Here is an 11,370-nt window from a genome sequence, read left to right as displayed (position 1 = left end):
GGAGGTGATGTCCTTCCCGGGTCTAAAAGCGGGGTTCATTTGTGACCTCCTTGTTGCCCACTGCAGCTCTAGGGGCTGGATTCGGCTCGAGGTGCACGGAGCAGGGATTAAATCATTGTTCCACTCTCCCTTCCCCGTGGGACTTTTCGGGGACCGCCTTCCGCGCCCTGGGGGTGGGGGGGGAGGGAAGCAAGACCCGGGTCTTAGCAGGGGGCCCTCAGGGCTGCTGCAGTTTCCGCGCGGAGAATCTGGAAGGGCCTGGGTGCGCGCAGCCGGCATCCCAGGAACCCGGCTTTGGGGGCTCTTCTCCAGCACCGCCATCCCGAGGCCTCCTTATCTCTCACTGCGGAAAAAGAGTGGGGGGGGGGCAGAAGGACAGCTGGAGCGAGAGAGGAGGAGGAGGTGGAGTAGCCGCGGCGCCTGCAGCTGGGAGGGCGGGGAGCTGGCGGCGTCCCCGATCGCGGGGTCCCGAGCTGCGACGCCCCCGCGCCACACTGATTGGAGCATCCCTCCCCCCGGCGTGTTAAAAAAGGCCCCAGCTGAGTCCCCGGCTGGACGGTCAGTGTCGCCCACGCAGTTGTCATGGCCGCCCAGAACTGGCCTTCCGACGGGCGCGACTCGGAGAGGGCTGGGGGCCCCGCGGCCCCGGCCTGCGCGCGCCCCCGGGGCTTCGCTATCACCGACCTGCTGGGCCTGGAGGTCGAGACGTCGGAGCCGGCTGGGCCCGACCAGGGCTCTGCCTGCCCGCGCGCAGCAGACGGGGGGCTCGGCGGCCCGCCGCGACTCGGGGTCGTCCGCGGCTTTGGGGCGGCGCAGCCTCCGCCCGTGCCTCGCCCGGCCTGCCTGCTCCTGGCCGAGGTGCCTCTCCTGCACCCCGGGGCGCAAGCCCGCGGCCACCCGCCGCGCGGGCTCATCAGCCAGAAGCGCAGCGAGAGCGACTCGACGTCAGGTAACCGGGCCCGCCCATCTGGTTCCCTCCCAGTTACCCTGGGCTGAGGAGGTCCAGGGCCTCCCCTCGCTGTCCCACTGAGGTCCCCCCCACCTCCCGGGCTTTCTGGAGGTCCAGACCCAGGAGCCGGGCCCGCGCGGGGGAGACGAGTTCGCCGGCCGCACTCCTGCTATTCCTCCGGGGACTCGCGGTCACCCGGCTCCGTGAGACCTCGGGGACTTGCCGCTCTGTCCCACCAGGGACAGGCTTCCCCCCAGCTCTAGGCCTCCCGAACCCCGAGGGTTCCGGAAGACCGGGGACGCCGAGCTCCCCAGCAGATGCGCCAAGTTGGCGGGATTGAATGGTGAAGAGAGCGGTAGAAGCAGCAGAGACCCAGAGGCCCCTCTCCCGGAGCGGTTCTCCCTGCCCGCCACTCACTCCACCTACGTTGTCTAGCTCGGGGCGGGGGGGGTCCCCATGCTTGGACCCCACCCCCACTCCCAGTCTACCCATTTCTTCAAAGAAGTCTAGGCAGATTAAGGGGAAGGGAAGGAAACAAAGAAATTCTGTAAAAGGTCAGGACTGAGCATTGGAGAGATATTTGGGGAAGAAAAAGGTAAAAACCCCAGAAAAATGTGCAATGGGAGGAACTGTCCAGCAGAACCAGAGCTGAGCGCCCGCCGTCCTGGATTCAGCAGAAGTACCGTGAAGTGGAATTTTGCCAAGTTCGGCCGTGAATCATCTTGGCACAATAGTCAGAATTGAGTTTCTGGAAGTAAATTTCCAGAGTTTCGGGATGAGAAGGGCAGGGCAGAAACAGCAATCTGATCATTGTTTTCAGTGACAAACACCAGTTGGAGGGAGCTCTGAGAAACGTACTGTCCCTGGGAAGTTGAGGCAGCCGGAGGAGTGAGGCTTTTGGAAGCCAAACAGGGATGGGAAACTTAGCGAGTGCATCAGCAGCTTCGACTTGAGTCCCCATGTCACCATTCATTACCCAGAGTGATCTTGGACAAGTTACTCAAGCTTTCTGTGCCTCTTTTCCCACATATGTAAAAATAGGATAATAAGAAATAATACCTTGGATTTCTTGTATTTTATGTTAAATAATTACAACAATGCATGACCACAGTTCCTGTGATATAGAATACAGTGAGGGTTAAAAATATGAGTTTACATTGTTATGGTTCCCGACAAGTTAATCATCACAGCGCTCATGTTAAATTTCAAAAATAAAAATCATATTCACATTTGAAGTTCTCCCTTGGTTCCTGTGTTGATAGATGAGGAGAATCTGTATGAAAATAGGAGTGACCTGAAGGCATTCCCCACTCTGAGCAAGAGGAAGAAACGGCGGCACAGGTATGTCCTTCGTGCCCTTTTATTTTCTAAAATTAAATATTATTTTTATAAAGTTGTTTACAACAATTTATATTCAATATTCCAACAGCAATCCCACCACCATTATATCTTCCCACCAGCATGATTTCAAATTTTCCCACCACCACCCAAACCTGACCCAAAGGCAGATTTTATTTTGTATTGCATTATGAATAATCCACTTAAAATGATTCAAAAAATTTCCTTAGATGAAAGTGTGAAGATTTACTGTATCTCATCCTGGAGTGATTAAACCTTTCTATAAGAGATTACTAACATGTTGTTATTAGCCTTGTGTGCTAATATTTTTTTTCTTTTTTATTTTTGATTGAAATCTGTTGCCTTCTATTTTACTGTCCAACAAATTCAGTGTCCTACTCTTGGTACATCAGTGGCATAGAATATGAGATGTTGCATAGCTGCGAATGCAGCTTCATGCTTCAGGAATTCTAAAATTTAAATAGAGTGGTAGAGCTGAAGTTAAATTTTTAGCTGGATGGTGACTTTGGGGTCCAGAGGCATCTCTGCAGCGTGTTGTTCTCTTCTGAGATTTATTTGTGAGTTTCTGGATCATGGCTATTAATGAGCTTATATGGTGCCCAGAGGCAATTTGTGACCTGCCCTTACCCTGAATACAGCATTTAGTAGTGTAGAAGTTCATGGGCTATGCATGTCCAGGGACTCCAGGTTAGCAGAAGGAAGGCACAGCAGTGATTTGGTGCACTAAATCCCTTTAACGTTTGAAAAATACATGGTCTTTAAAATGACTCATCCTAGAATGAGATGATGCAGTTCAAGAAGGAGAATGAGCCAAAGAGCTTTGTTCGAACCAAACTTCCAGTCTTTCCAGAGACTGATTAATAAGAGGTAGGGCATCTCATTATTAGTAGGTGAGCTTTGGAGGTTTAGAGGCTAGTGAGGCCCAGGTGGAAAGCTTGCTGGCTTCCTGTGAATATGTACCCTTATGTACTTTGGGCTTCTTGGCAGAACTGTTTTCACTGCTCAGCAGTTGGAAGAGCTGGAGAAGGCATTTAATGAGGCCCACTACCCTGATGTGTATGCCCGGGAAATGCTGGCTGTGAAGACGGAACTTCCTGAAGACCGAATCCAGGTGCCTGGGGTTCACTTCCTCTACTTCAAAGAGACACCAAGAACATATTTTCTAAGGCTTAGTGTCTCGGCCACAGTTGCCCTGAACCATCACTCATATGTCCCCTCACTGCAGATGACAATAAGCTGCAAATACCATGCTGATAGATGCTAGCAACTCTTGTATGATTTCAAGGGTCAGTGACCTCTATGCCTTGTTTCCCGTTATTCAGTCATTCTTTAACATGACACATGTATGCTGCAACTAGATACTACCTAGGTAAAGATTTTTTTTTAATGTAGGAGTACTGCTATTTATTCAGCCACTAATTAGCTGATTGAATTGGGCATGAACTCCACAACCTAGGTAAAGATTAATGAAAAAAATCACCACTGATAGATTTAGTTTTAGTGTTGAGCACAATATATTCCATGACTTATATATCATGTTCATATATCATGACTTGTTGCTGAAACCTGTGTTACAAATGCACATTACTTCCATAAAAAATGGTCTTATCATTTATAATACATCTTGGACATTTCCCCATTGTCAAAAAGACCTGCCCCTAACCTTTACCAGGAACTTTTTTCAGTGGAAATATCATTAAAACTTCAATAGTCTGAGATTAGAAAAGTGGACTCTGTATATACATATATGTATATATCACACACACACATATATATTATATATATATACAAAGAGAGAGATAACGATCTTTCCAATCAATGAGAGAAATCAGGGAATAGTATAATCTTTTCACACGTGGGAAGGAATCTTTACTTTTTAGGCTACACAATCAACACAGACATTCCAGAAATTCTATATGCAAACAATGAGATAGGAGAGAGAGACACATAAGGAGAATCTTTGCTTATATATTTTGCATGGAAAACCATAGTGAGCATGCATGACCCTGAGCACTATGATAATGAGTCACTGCTCAGCTGAAAAAAGGGTGGGTGCAGCCAGAAACTGGATCGAGGCTCAACACCATCTGACACCCAGTGCGGATATTTTAGAAATAGTGTCCCAAGAAGCCTCAATATGCCACCCCTCACCTCATCTCCTCTGTTCCGCCCCTTTCTCTCCCCTTGCCTCCGACTAGGTCTGGTTTCAGAACCGGCGGGCTAAGTGGCGCCAGCGGGAGAGGCGCTGGGGTGGCAGTACCCTAATGGCCAAGTACGGACTCTATGGCGCAATGGTGCGGCACTGCATCCCACTGCCCGACTCGGTGCTGGGCTCTGTGGAGGGCGGCCTGCTGGACTCCTGTGCGCCCTGGCTCATGGGTAAGGACAGGACCCACAGCTGCAGCCCTGTGCAGAGTGAGGCAAGGCAGCTGCACTCAGATTTGAGCACAGAATATTCAGTCGATAAGGCTTTGCACTATCTGAGCAGTTGCCTTATCTTTCACTGCAACTGTGGAAACCATATATTCCAATAAGTCTTGGTTTAAGGAAGATAGTTTAAAGGACAAAAGACCCAGGATTGTCCCTCTTAGATTCCCGAGCACCCACATGAGGGTACACCCTAGGAACTAGTGGTTGTGTCCCTTCCCTTCCCCTACCTTCCAGAAAAAGAGTGAAATGGAGCTGAAGAGAGTGCAAGAGCTAAAGCACTGACTTACATGAATCTAACCCTGGTTTCATGGCCTAGAGTCACTGAGCACAGAGTACAGAGATTTGTGATAGCTCTGAGCACAGGGTCAGGACTGGTCCCTCACTGCAGAGCTAGGAATAAGTCCTGAGAAACACAGGGTATGGCTTCCAAACCAAAGGAAGTTTTTTTTTTTTAAGAAAAAGATGAAATGACATAATTGCTTGTGTGGGAAATGTTTCCGTAGTGTTGAATGAAACTGGAATTTGGGGGAGTCATTCAACTGAGAATGCAGAATAGAATAGCAGGAACTGAGAGAGCAGGATAGTGTAGGCTGGAGGCTTGAGCACCTGCATACTGGACTCAGGAAGGCCATTTCTGGCTCTGGTTTTATTGTCAACCTGCCAGTGACTTTTCTGTCTCTTAGATGTTAGGTAATAGACTAGCCCAAACTAGTCCGGTGTGGGGTGTGGCCTGGGTGTTCTGGACCTTGATGTCTGTTGTGACCAGACCCCAGTGAACTGTGATCACAGTGTGCAGGAAGAAGTCATAAACAGCACGTCTGGAAGGGTGGAATTCTTAGAAGGCCTGGGGACACATTTTAGGTTGAAGAGGAGATTTGGAGGATTTTTGTTCAGTGAACTTTTTATGTTGTTTTGTTTTAAGCCAGGGCCAGAGTTATGATTCAAGTGGTAAAGCACATAGTTACCATATGTGAGGCCCTGAGTCCTCACTCATGGTTCCCTAGGCATGAGCTGCGCATGAGACCTATCTAAAAAAATGTTTTTCAATTCTCCTTCATGGGAACTAGAGATTCCAATTGTAAATGTTGTTGTGACAATCAAGGATTGAAGAAATGAAGAAAGACTAGGGGGCAGGAAACTAAACCTCCCAGCTTTTGTGAGCAGTTGAGGTGGGGGGATATTTGGAGACATCTGCATATTTGTAGCCATACAAGAAAGTAGATTCAGACATTCTACCAAACACTCTGAATTCCAGGGAAACTGAAAGTCTGATTTTGGATACAAAATCTAATATAAAAATGTTGGCAGCAAATATATTTTTAAGTTTCCCATGTCATCCAACACAGGCCACCTTTGCGGACTGTTCTTGGATGACAGAAAAACAGTTTTCATGCCCTAATTGGAGAGTGTGGTCTATGTAACTCTCCTGGAGGCTTCAGAGTCAGGAATCTACAATAGCAATTTTCTTTCTGTTTTTTCCACCTTTTGGTGGGAGAGCACATCCGCTGGTGCTCATCAGAGCTTACTCCTGGCTCTGTATTAGGGATTACTGCTGATAGGTCTCAGAGGTACGGATGGGGTACTGGGGATCAAAACTGGGCTGGCTGTATGCAAGGTAAGCCCGTTACTTGCTGTAATGGTCTGTCTGCTCCCAAGATCAAGGTTCTAATGGAATTCAGAAAATAATGAGATGGAAGAAATATACTTAATTGATAAATTGAGGTCATATATTTTTTTTCTCCTCCCCCCCCTTTGTTTTTTGCAAGGGACACATAAAAAATCTACAGACTTGATAAGGAAACCAGAAAGTGAAGAAAAGTTGGCAGGACTTTGGGGAACTGACCACCTCAAGAAGAGGTCTAGTCCAAATCAAGCAGAACCTCAGAGAAAGTCTGGTGAAACCTGCGCTGAGAAAGGCCTGGAAGATGTGGCCATTGATCTCTCCAGTTCCACCCGGCAGGAGAGTAAGAATGAACAGTGGTGATTGCCTGATGCATCTGCCAGGGATGCTCAGATGCCAAATTCTGGAGGGATTTCAGCCAGAAAGGAGAGAGCCTCCTGAGGCCTGTAGGTTCTTTGAAAGCTGTAAATAAGCACGTGCTTCACTGACTTTTTATTTTTTAATTTTATCCCACTCCCATTCCTCCTCTTCAAACTGACTTTTTAAGAGGCAAAAATTATCCAAGATAAGTATTCTCCGGTTAGATTTTTCTCTTTATGGTGTCAGGATAAAATGAAAACTTAAAAAGGATGGGGCTGGAGCTATAGCACAGTGGGTAGGACGTTTGCCTTGCTTGAGGCTGACCTGGGTTCAATTCCGAGCATACCATATGGTACCCCGAGCACCACCAGAAGTAATTCCTGAGTGTATGCATGAGCCAAAAGTAACTCCTGTGCACCACTGGGTGTGACCAAAAAAGAAAAAAAAAGATGAAGAGTGACTGGGAAAATTATTTCATTTCATGATAGAATGAAAACCATTCTTAGAGACCCTTGCTGTAGTGAATTCAGTGTGACATTTTGATTCTCTTTTGTAGAACTTGAGAAGGGAGGAGGTAACGTTTTAAAAAAGCTTATGAGGTGTGTTTGACTATGGCATACAGACTAATAAATTAGGTCTGATGCCCATGTTTTGAATTTGAAAATATAAAATTATTTGACTTCTAGAGTCTTCAATGTCTTCCTATATGTTGAAGTTGCAGTATAAACATCCAAAATATCTTTATTCTGAACGTGGTTCAAACATTTCAATGTTTTTGTTAGGCAATGTTCTGTTGTTACTCTGAGTATCATTTACTGGAATTTGCATATTGATACTCACAAACAACAAAAAAAGAAGCATTTCTTTCAAAATATCATGGAACTATATTTAAATAATTTTTGTATATCTATACACAATATTTAAGGTCAGACCAAGGTCCTTGATCTTTTAGAATGTATGTTTGAAAGCACTTTAGTGATTTGATTTCATCAATAATTCATTTTTCTATTTCCTTTGCCACTTATTTATTATTTTAAAATAAACGCGTGAAGGGCTTCCAATGGGCAAGCTCACTATGAACAGGTAAAGTAAACGTGTGGTCTGTCTGCTTTTCGGAGCACTGCTCCTGTTGCATGTGTTTAGGGTACCACAAACTCCAGGTGTCTTCAGTCTTGGAACCAAAGCAGCACTTCATTCAGCACAATTCATGCGTTGGCCATGTATGGGGGTTTGGAGTGCAGTGTCTTTTATAAAAGACAGCTAGTAAGGAGGGTAAGGACCTGCAGCTTTGAAGGACTTTCTCTTAGATGCCAGGACGAGGCATCAGACTGTGCCTGGTTTTTCTGTCTCTCTGCATGAGTAGAGGAAAGTGTTTTCCTTTGTCTATTTTTCTCATCCTATGCTAGTGTCACACTAATAGGAAAAGTCAGTATCACTTATTCCTTACTGTAAGTAAGTAAGTAAGTAAAGGCCCTCCCATTGATCATCGATTTGCTCGAGCGGGCCCAGTAACGTCTCCATTGGAGACTTTGTTGTTACTGTGTTTGGCATATCGAATACATCACGGGTAGCTTGCCAGGTTCTGCTGTGTGGGCGCGATACTCTCGGTAGCTTGCCGGGCTCTCCGAGAGGGGCGGAGGAATCGAACTCGGGTCGGCCATGTTGGCTGAGCGCAAGGCAAACGCCCTATCGCTGTGCCTTACTGTAGGAACAGGAAATTATGGGCTTATCTTCTCTGATTCAGGTGTGAGACCTGAAAGGGAATAGAGAAAGGCAGATATTGAAGATACTGATGAAGAAAAATATTCTTTTTTGCTTTTCCTGTTGGAAGACAAAGGCCAAGCTCTGAGAAGTTGATCAGTTATGAGCTTTATTCCTAGGAACAGTGGATTGATCAGAGAGAGTGAGAGAAACAGAGACAAAACTATTGAAATGATTAGAGATCAACACACGATATAAAAATAGACATATGTAGGAACCAGGAACAATAGGAAATCTATAGTAGATGAATGTATAAATAGATGTAGAGAATGTAGATAGATAAGAGAAACAAGAACTTCCAAAAGATGTTTAAAGGATAGAGAGAGCCTGGAAGAACAACAGAGACTAGGTAGGGCAGAGAGAAAAAGGGGTAAAGAGAGAGGTACATTGTGAAATAGGTAGAAACAGAGAAGGACTGAGGTACAGGTATTAAGTCAAGAAGTGCAGCACAAGCCTTCATGTGTGAGGCCATGGGTTCCATCTACAGCATGGTAGGCCCCACTGTGCACTATGAGAAGTAGCTTCAATCCCCGGGGACTTAGCCATAAAGACATAACATTTAAAAAATGGTTAGTTCAAGTGACTGGAGAGATGGTCCAGGAATTTAGGCACTTGCTTGCACACAGCTGACTGTGGTGTGATCCAGGGCACCCCATATGGTCCCCAGTGCTTCCAACCCCAGAAATAACCCCTGAGCATTACTAGACATAAAAATTACACCAAAAGTGGCTAGATAAAATTTCCTTTTTTTAGCTATGAAATTCTTTATTAAATAATATGAAGTAACCATATGATGCAATCTTTCAATAACAACAAATGATATATGTTCACACTATGCTTAGGAAATAAAATTAAAAGTAAATACTTTATAAAATGATTATATGTTTCTATTTTTAATACTATCTACTATTCTTATTTTTATTTCGTTTTTTTATGTAGGAGTACTGCTATTTATTCAGCCACTGATTAGGCTGATTGAATTGGGCATGAACTCCACCTTACTATTTTTTTATTTTTTATAATTTTATTTATTGAATCACCGTGAGAGCAGTTACAAAGCTTTCAGGTATAAGTCTCAGTCATACAATGAAACACCCGTACCTTCATGAGTGCCCATTCTCCACCACCAAAAACCCCAGCATACCGCCATCCCACACCCTCCCCCTACCTGTGGGGCAGATGACCTCCACATTACTCTCTTGCTACTTTGATCACATTCAATATTTGGACACCAGACCCACCATTATTATTTGTGATTTTACCCCAACACTCAGATCTGCCAAAAAAGCAATAGTAGACAATTTGTTTTCTATTGCTGGTTATGAATAACATATGATGTCACACGGCTGCAGTAATGGCTGCGTGATTTTGAAATTTCAAAATTTGAACAGTTGAATCTGGAGGGATTTCTGCCAAAACCTGCTGGGTTCAGAGATTTGTTCCTGAGTCTCTGGGATCATGGTTGTTAAGCAGTTTGATCAAGAGCCAGAGAGGCCGTTCGTGGTTGGCGATTTGGGGTGGGTCTCGCTGGGGTGGGAAGAAAAGGGCTAGCTCCACCCGCATCCCGTGAGGCCCCACGTGTCTTGTCACTGAGGGTCCAAACCTGAATGACCAATGGCCTCTGGAGGATGGGGGCCACCGAGTCGCCAAGGGGTAGCAGGCGGAGGGACAGCACCCTTTCCTCCCTGGAATGGCCCAGCGACAGTAACCTACTGCGGGGTCCGGACTCCTTTCTGCCAAAAGCCTCTGGGTTTCGAGATTTGTTTCTGAGTCTCTTGCATCATGGCCGTTAAGCAGCTTGATCAGGAGCCAGAGAGGGCATTTGTGGGAGGTGACTCAGGGTCTCGTTGGGACCAGGAGGAAAGGGCTGGCTCCACCTTCATCTTGTGATGCCCCACGTGTCTCGTCACTGTGGGCCCAAACCTGACTGTCCAGTGGCCTCTGGAGGATGATGGCCACCGGACTGCCAGAGGGAACAGGTCAAGGCATGAAACCTATTCCCACGTGGGGTGGCCGAATGCCAGTAACCAACTGCAGGGACCGGGCGCATCTCCGCATCTCTGCCAAAAGCCCCTGGGTTTCAAGATTAGTTTCTGAGTCTCTGGGATCATGGCCGTTAGGCATTCTGATCAGAAAGCAGAGAGCCCATGCCTCCAATTATATAGCTGAGCCAGAGGTGGTTTGTGGGTGTGTCTCCCACATACCTAACTTTTGGCTGTTTACTTTCTTGCTAAACTTTGCCCCAAATTTTTGGGGTCTGGCCAAAGGCACAGCAGCAATTTTGGGGTAACTGGAAGTCTGAAAGCGCCATCAGACTGCTGATGCACTCGCTTCACAGGTACAGATTGACCTGCTGGCAGCACCATACCCCCTCTATTATTCTTATTTTAAATTGTTCAGTCGGAATGTTTGGGCATGAAATTCTTTTTTATTATAATTTTTAAAAATTTTAATATATCACTGTGAGATATAATTACAAACTTAAAAACTTTCATGATTGTGTTTCAATCAAACAATGTTCAAGTATCTATCCCTCCACCAGTGCCCATTCTCCACCGCCAGTGTTCCCAGTATCCCTTTCCCCTCTCCCACCCTTTTCCACCCTCTGCCTCTGTGGCAGGCACATCCCCTCCTACTCTCTCTGTCCTTTTGGGTGTTACGGTTTGCAATAGAGTGTCCAACAGTCAACATGTTTGGTCCACAATCTACTTTTAGCACGCATCTACTATCCTGAGCGATCCCTCCAACCATTATTTACTTAGTGCTCCTCTCTCCATCCCAGCTACTTTTCCCAGCATGAGATTGGATTCCAAGCCGTGGGGCAATCCTGCTGATCCTTATTTCAACTGTCTTTAGGTGTTAGTTTTCTATTATGTTACTTTATATTCCA

At 46.0% G+C, this 11,370-nt stretch overlaps 1 protein-coding gene across 1 annotated transcript; it reads left to right on the top strand.

Annotated features, from left to right (window-relative positions):
• The first annotated feature begins 582 nt into the window (after nt 1-582).
• VSX1 (visual system homeobox 1) lies at nt 583-6,722 on the top strand. Its single transcript, XM_056138415.1, has 5 exons — nt 583-949; nt 2,212-2,290; nt 3,296-3,419; nt 4,507-4,687; nt 6,505-6,722. Exons 1-5 carry the CDS (start codon nt 583-585, stop codon nt 6,720-6,722), a joined length of 969 nt encoding a protein of 322 aa, XP_055994390.1.
• The last annotated feature ends 4,648 nt before the right edge of the window (nt 6,723-11,370 follow it).

Source organism: Sorex fumeus, unplaced genomic scaffold (assembly GCF_029834395.1).
Source record: "Sorex fumeus unplaced genomic scaffold, SorFum_2.1 ptg000128l, whole genome shotgun sequence".
Taxonomy (NCBI): domain Eukaryota; kingdom Metazoa; phylum Chordata; class Mammalia; order Eulipotyphla; family Soricidae; genus Sorex; species Sorex fumeus.
Note: the sequence above shows the minus strand (reverse complement) of the source record. Positions and strands in the feature narration are given on the sequence as shown.

What these genes read in the sequence shown, in the direction of transcription:
- VSX1 (XM_056138415.1), top strand. Translation starts at nt 583, where the DNA reads ATGGCCGCCCAGAACTGGCCTTCCGACGGGCGCGACTCGGAGAGGGCT. An exon ending in CGAGAGCGACTCGACGTCAG is followed by an intron (nt 950 to 2,211) that starts GTAACCGGGCCC and finishes CTGTGTTGATAG; the next exon opens with ATGAGGAGAATCTGTATGAA. An exon ending in CTGTGCGCCCTGGCTCATGG is followed by an intron (nt 4,688 to 6,504) that starts GTAAGGACAGGA and finishes GTTTTTTGCAAG; the next exon opens with GGACACATAAAAAATCTACA.